This window comes from Aplysia californica, unplaced genomic scaffold (genome assembly GCF_000002075.1).
Source record: "Aplysia californica isolate F4 #8 unplaced genomic scaffold, AplCal3.0 scaffold00818, whole genome shotgun sequence".
Classification (NCBI taxonomy): domain Eukaryota; kingdom Metazoa; phylum Mollusca; class Gastropoda; order Aplysiida; family Aplysiidae; genus Aplysia; species Aplysia californica.
Genome location: NW_004798088.1, coordinates 75,870 through 83,369, shown reverse-complemented (window position 1 = coordinate 83,369; position 7,500 = coordinate 75,870). Strand labels below are relative to the sequence as shown.

Here is a 7,500-nt window from a genome sequence, read left to right as displayed (position 1 = left end):
ATTTTTTGAGAAATACTGAAAGTTCCAGAGAAATCATCGTACTAGAGGTATTCTAAAATGTGAAGAATACACAACCCGGGGTACAAAATGACTCCGGGGCGTACGGATAGGGTTAAATAGTGACTTTCCGAGAGACGGACACGGAGGGTAATGGAAACTTCTGTAGACGGAAACCTGTCACAACCGAATCCCCCCCCCCCCCCCCCAAACCACCATTTCCGCTATAATTACCCCTGTAAAATGGAACCCTGCCTAACACGAAAACGAGCAAAGAAATTCCATCCTTTCACGGGTTTTTTACCAGTCTAGTCTAAAAAGGAAACTGGTTTGACTGCTCAGCCCTGATTTGAAACAAATTAGATCTATCAATTTTGGTTCTATCGGTTTTCTAACTTACTTTTACTCCATACCGCCAGGCGGGGAAGGGGAGTAGGCGTGCAAACTAGGGGTAGATCGAGGAGGTTTAAGGTACTTGGGGTAGATCGAAGGAGCTTGGGTAGATCCAAAGTCAACTCTGCTAAATAAAGCTGGCGTTTGGTAGATCTAGATGTTACACAAGGACCATTATTATTAAAATGCCCCCTTGGTTGCCGCCCACAGAGTAGCCTCCATTATTATTATAATTTATTGTACCTCCTTGGTCTTTGCTGTTGCCCTATACGTTTTTATACTATCTGAGCGTTTAGCTATTACCCCATTCATGTGAGCCTTCAGCGACGCAGGTGGTAGGGGCGGTGTGGGTGTGACATCTCACGAGTGTCAATGAAAGCGCCCGGAGTGGCACTCCAACCCAAAAACTTTCCTGGGTAGCCAGTAGCCAGAGGCCAGAGGTGTGAAATTAATTTGACCAATGCCTTCCGGCCTGATCGCACGGCCGGCAGAGCAAAAAAAGTTTCTCGGGAGGGGTGGCATTGGTTAATTGTGCTTGTTACATCGGTAGGTGGGGCTAAAAGCGGAAGCAACGGAGATGTTCAATCGTTTCTGTTTTTAATAGGTTAAAGAGTGGTCCTATGAAAGGCAAGCAGTGGCGGCGATGGATAATTAAGACTGACGCATGTCATTATCAGAGAGGCTAGGGTAACACTTGAGACTTGAGAGGTGTGACGTGTTAGTGTTAACTAGGCTACTGCTTGCCAACGGGACAGGCGATCCTTGATCGCACAGGCTGAGCCTCTGGAACCCCTCCCCCCCCCTCTCCCATACAGTCTCCCGTCGAAGTGGAAGGCAGAAAATGTCTATTACGGAATTTTGTTTCTGGCTCCCTTACCTTTGGATTCCATCTTAGAGACAGGTTCGACTGTTTAAAGAATATAATAACGAAGTGGCTAGCCGTACTTAAGTACGGCTAGACTGCCAGTCTAGCCGTACTTAGATCTAGGTTTGGCCCTATCGACTCAAGTAAGCCTGTAGTTTAGTACACAGGTCTCATTAGATCTAGATCTAGTAATTATTCAGGTTCAAACACATGCAGGTCAGTAAGGCATCTTTTGGTTTTGTCTGAAATACAAATACTTTAGGCATTGCAAACTAAAAATTTCATTTACAATTCAGCCATCAATATTAAGCACGGCTAGCCTGACAGTCTAGCCGTCCTTAAGTACGGCTAGCCTGGCTGTCTACCCGTACTTATCTTAGGCCTTATTAACATTAGAAAACAGGAGGTTTATAATACATGCACTGTCATTAAGGCACCTGGTTTCGTCTCAAATGCAAATACTTTAGGTACTGCACACTAAAAATGTATATTTACAATTCAGTAGGCCTATTTTTTGTAAATGGTCAGTCTAGCCATCATATTAAGAATAAGTACGGCTAGACTGCGAATCTAGCCGGCTAGACCGCTTCGTTGATATTAATATAATAATATTGGACAATTTTGGAAAACTGCTTTGAACCCACTAAAGAGCATAGAAAAGCTTGAGGATACGAATTTTAAAATAATCGTATTTTACTGATTCCCGTTGGGAAAATAGGATTACAATGGAAAACATAACATACGTTATTGCATGATTACAATGATTAGAAATACACACATAGATAAAATACATGCACAGATATTATATACACATAAATTACATTCATACAGAAGAAGAAGAAGAAGAAGAAGAAGAAGAAGAAGAAGAAGAAGAAGAAGAAGAAAAAGAAGAAGAAGAAGAAGAAGAAGAAGAAGAAGAAAAAAAGAAGAGGAAGAGGAAGAGGAAGAGGAAGAAGAAGAAGAAGAAGAAGAAGAAGAAGAAGAAGAAAAAAAGAAGAGGAAGAGGAAGAGGAAGAGGAAGAGGAAGAAGAAGAAGAAGAAGAAGAAGAAGAAGAAGAAGAAGAAGAAGAAGAAGAAGAAGAAGAAGAAGAAGAAGAAGAAGAAGAAGAAGAAGAAGAAGAAGAAGAAGAAGAAGAAGAAGAAGAAGAAGAAGAAGAAGAAGAAGAAGAAGAAGAAGAAGAAGAAGAAGAAGAAGAAGAAGAAGAAGAAGAAGAAGAAAAATAAATAACAACAACAACAACAACAACAGCACAATGTTAATGCAGAAATAGGAACCGAACGTAGAAGAAGAAGAAGAAGAAGAAGAAGAAGAAGAAGAAGAAGAAGAAGAAGAAGAAGAAGAAGAAGAAGAAGAAGAAGAAGAAGGAGGAGGAGGAGGAGGAGGAGGAGGAGGAGGAGGAGGAGGAGGAGGAGGAGGAGGAGAAGGAGGAGGAGAAGGAGGAGGAGGAGGAGGAGGAGAATGTTTATAAACAACTCATTACCAATGTCAACAGGTGTCGATGTTCAAGCTATAACATCTGGGAAGACCGTGTACGCCTACTATGGCATACCCTTTGCTGAACCCCCAGTCGGGCCTCTCCGGTTCAGACCCCCTGTCCCATACGCTGGGAGGAACCCGAACAACGTTATTTCTTCAAACAGGTAGGCTTTTCAAAGTGGCTAATATCATTGTACTAGGACTAGTATGCAAAGGTCAACGAGCAGACAGGAAAAAGAGGCTAAAACAGCATCTGGACATGGATTGCTGGTGTCTCTATAGATGAATTAATAATAAAAATAATAATAGATAGCATTTGTATAGCGTATATCCCCGCTCAACAGCAGGCTCTATGCGCTTTACACTATATTATTACCCCAGCAGACCATAGAGCACTCCGAAACATTCTCAGCTTCCCGGGAAGCATACAGTGCGAGCAGCCGATTAAGCGCTCAAACACTAACAAACTGGCAAGATATTTCGCTGTCTATAGCCGGGTACCCATTCCCACCTGGGTGAAGTGAGGAAAATAAGTGTAAAGTGCCTTTCCCAAGGACACAACGTCGGACCCCTGACGGGATTCGAACCCACGACCTTACGGTTGCGAGTCCGAGAGCCTAACCACTAGGCCACCGACGCCACCAACGTTATTGATGGTCAACGTCAAATGCCTAGTTACTATACAACTGTAGGTGTTATACGCTCCCACTGACACATTTAGGATCATTATGGAGACCTAGACTAACAAACAAACAAGCACACTCATAAACAAACACACAAACACGCAAACAAACAAACAAACAAACAAACAAACAAACAAAACTGGGGAGATGCACTTCGTGACTTCCACGTTAGTCTATAGTGAGAGTACTTATGCATTGTACAGACAAATGTTAAATACTACTGCAATCGGGGGTATAGAAAAGTACTTTACTTTCTTTTCTTATTTTTTGGGGGGTGAGATTTACATATAGGTGTCAAAGTAACAAAGTAAGCTAGATTCTAGTTGAAACTTGACGTTTTCACAATGGACATTTTAACCGGCAAATAATATAGTTCGCTGTCTGAGTAAACATTGGCATTGACGGACGAGGTATATTTCGCTACCTTAGAATTACAACGTTCTCTCTCTGACATTTTTGGCCCTTTTGACTTTCTAAGACCATGAGATCAGAAACCAAACATTCTATCTGCTCCTATTCGGAGTCGTTATCAAAATATTCAAAGAATTGCATTCCAAAAAGCTTGGCATGTTGTGAAACTCAAAATAGGTACTTTTAGGGTAGTGAATTATTACCAACTACTAGAACTAGTAGGCCATTGCATAACCTTTCTGGAAATGTATGATTATCATATATTTTGCAGGCAATGTTTTCTTTGAATTAAGGAAAACTGTTGCTAAGTTGTCTTTTTCATGCATCATTTTGGCACATTTTGGTGCCATCCTCTTGTCTATATAAGTAAGTAATTAATGATCCCCGAAAAATACCCAAATTCACAACAACAAAAACTTGCATAACTTTTGAACCGTTTGTCCAATCGTCTTGCTGGTGTTTTTTTCCTCAGCTCCTTTAGCTCTTTCTAGTGACGTGTATTTTGGTCAAATTAATCGTTTTAACATTTTTTCGTGAAACCCCCTACGACTACTGCTACAACCAACTCCCTACAGTTTCCGTGCATCCTGCATGCAGGAGGCCCCTCCCGTTCCCACGACCACCAGTGAAGACTGTCTGCACCTCAACATTTTCGCGCCCTCGGCTAGTTCCCAGACAGAAAGAAAAGTGAGTGCTGTTTTCGATTGTTTTATTTCGGGCAGGGGGTTGTTTATGTTTATTTGTTTTGTTTTGTTTGGTTTTGGGGAGTTTTTTAAAAAATCCTGTGTGTTGTTGTTGTTGTTGTTGTTGTTGTTGTTGTTGTTGTTGTTGTTGTTGTTGTTGTTGTTGTGTGTGTGTGTGTGTGTGTGTGTGTGTGTGTGTGTGTGTGTGTGTGTGTGTGTGTGTGTGTGTGTGTGTGTGCGTGTGTGTGAGGTAGCCCATCCGTTCGAAATGCTTGGCGCCCCGAAGAGCGTGCTCTTCGCCAGGGCCGCCGCCTCTCTTGGGTAGCGGGTGAGGCAGTCCAACCTCCCTGAATCCTCACCAAAGAGATGCCACCGCCGGACCTCCGTGTTGTTGTTGTTGTTGTTGTTTGGGAGGGGGTATCGTTCTTTTGAGGATTTGATTGTTTTTATACAACTCATAACGGGATTGAATCAACCTGCTTTCTAGTCTTAATCGAAATGATGTCGATGTAAAACAACTGTGTGGTTTACTCCTTTCTTCATCAAACATCTATCATCCTTACCTCTCCTCCTTCTTTTATGATAATAATAGGCCTGTGCATATTATATTCCAGTAACCAACATCTCTAATCTTCGAAACTTATAAGACCTATTTGTGTTGCAATTACATGTATCTTTAAAAAATAAAGTAAAGTTTTTCCCGCATCCGATCAGGACCTTGGGGATTGCCTTGTTAGTGAGACAACTTCCTGGTCCTTCGGCATATTGTGGTAGGGAGGCCAGATCCTTTCCACGCCGCCTTTACTTCCCCTACTCAAAGTCAGGTGCCCATTACTACTGGGTAGGCAGGAGGAGGCGAGAAAAAAATCCGTGCCCGAACCGAGGCTCGAACCCGGACTTTCCGCTTCGGAGACGAGCGCACTAACGGCTCCGCCACCGCACCCTCATTATCTTAAAACTCTAACTACAACTCAACAGTTTACGTTCAATCAACGTTCTACTATATTTGAGGTGACGTCTTCTCCAACAGGTCATGGTTTGGATCCACGGTGGAGGTTACATTCTTGGGGATGTCCGGCCCTACACCCCCACTGACCTGGTGGCAGATTATGACGTCGTCGTGGTCACCATCCACTACCGTTTGGGGTTCTTTGGTTTTATGAGTACTGGGGACGAGGCATCGCCAGGTGAGGACAACAAAACTTGTGTTTTATTTAATAATAATTTCCCCCTTCTCTCTATCTCCGGAATAGACCCCATTCATTCATTCATTCATTCATTCATCCAATCATTCATTCATTCATTCATTCATTCACTCATTCATTCATTCATTTATCAATTTATCACCTGTTCATTGAACTGTTCAATGATGTATTTATATATTTATTTATCTGTATAGTTACCGGTAGTCAATTAGTTAGATAGTTAGTTAGCTAGTTGTATAATTATTTATTCATTGACGGAGGGTTAATGGCTGTGTGTATGTGAGTGTGTGTTTATACAACATGTAACTTTGTCTATGTGTATGTGAGTATTATCCCATATATGTGGGTATTATCTATAATAATAGTATGTGCATTACACTATATTATTACCCCAGCAGACCATTGAACACTCCGAAACATTCTCAGCTTCCCCGGAAGCATACAGTGCAAGCAGCTGATTAAGCGCCCAAACACTAACAAACTGACAAGATCTTTCGCTGTCTAAAGCCGGGTACCCATTCCCACCAGGGTGAAGTGAGGAAAATTTGTGTAAAGTGCCTTTCCCAAGGACACAACGTCGGGCTCCTGACAGGATTCGAACCCACGACCTTACGGTTGCGAGTCCGAGAGCCTAACCACTAGGCCACCGACGCCATGTGAATGTGCATATCAAGACTTTCCAAACTCTTTTCCAGGCAACAACGGACTAAGAGATCAAGTGCTCGCACTTCAGTGGGTAAAGGATAACATCCGGGCTTTTGGAGGTGACCCCGATGACGTCACCTTGTTTGGCGAATCTGCGGGGGCCGGAAGTGTGTCCTTCCTGTCGCTGAGTCCATATTCTAAGGGACTGTTCACGAAAGTGAGTGCTTGTTAGATTTTAGTAAAGGTTTACGGCGCTCGCAACTGCATAAGGTCATATTATGCGCGCCAAGGGGTTGATGCCAACAGAGAAGTCCAAACGGGGAATCAGGTTTATTCTACTCACCTCTCTAGCCTCAACAGCAAATGTCTGCTTCGACTATCAAGGCACCCCAGAAATAGCAGTTCACAAGAGAGTGACAAACATACAAAAAAAGTAGAGGGAATGACGATAGTAAGGATGAGGAAAGAAAAAGCAGCAGTTCCCCCTATGTTGTTCCGGCACAGTATGAGCATGAATTGGTAGATCAGCCCATTTACAATTCTACTGTGCATAAGAACATGCTAATATGATACACATGCTATAAAAACTATCGTGCGTACATACATGTCACAACACTTAAAGGAGCGGTGAGTACAAATCGCAAAGGTACAGATCGAGAAGGGAACATTAAGGCCAGAAGTGGTAGAGAGAGAGATAGAGGGGGGGAGGGGGGAACAGGTGCGTGGAGGTAAGGAATATAATAACAGAAGGGTGACCTTATGAAGTTGCGAACGCCGTAAAACTTATGCTAAAATTAAAGTTTAAAAAAAACTCATACATCTGTTAATGAAAATCTAGAGTGACCATCCCTAATTTTCCTGACAGGCCATCATGCAGAGCGGCACCGTGTTTTCCCCGTGGTCAATCATCTCTCCGGCCAGAGCTCGCTCCAACTTCTACAAGATGGCCGGCCAGCTCAACTGCCTGCCCTGGTGGTACCTTGTTGGACGTAGGTCAGTCAAGCACGTGAAACGTAGTACACGTACATGTACTTACATGGTTTTGAGTTCCAAACTAACGCACATCCAGATTTTGACACGTTACCTCTTTTAGTAAGGACGTACTGATGTCATTTTTCTTTCATCTTTTTTCTTTTTTCTT

General features: G+C 42.7%; 1 protein-coding gene across 1 annotated transcript in view; it reads left to right on the top strand.

Moving 5' to 3' along the window:
* LOC101859976 (acetylcholinesterase-like) overlaps positions 1 to 7,500 on the top strand; it is a 12,656-nt gene that overhangs the window by 3,618 nt on the left and 1,538 nt on the right. The window contains exons 2-6 of the mRNA XM_013088828.1: positions 2,749 to 2,896; positions 4,402 to 4,513; positions 5,540 to 5,696; positions 6,410 to 6,576; positions 7,225 to 7,348. Of these exons, the coding sequence (XP_012944282.1) occupies positions 2,749 to 2,896; positions 4,402 to 4,513; positions 5,540 to 5,696; positions 6,410 to 6,576; positions 7,225 to 7,348 (708 nt within the window). The remainder of the gene's footprint in view (positions 1 to 2,748; positions 2,897 to 4,401; positions 4,514 to 5,539; positions 5,697 to 6,409; positions 6,577 to 7,224; positions 7,349 to 7,500) is intronic.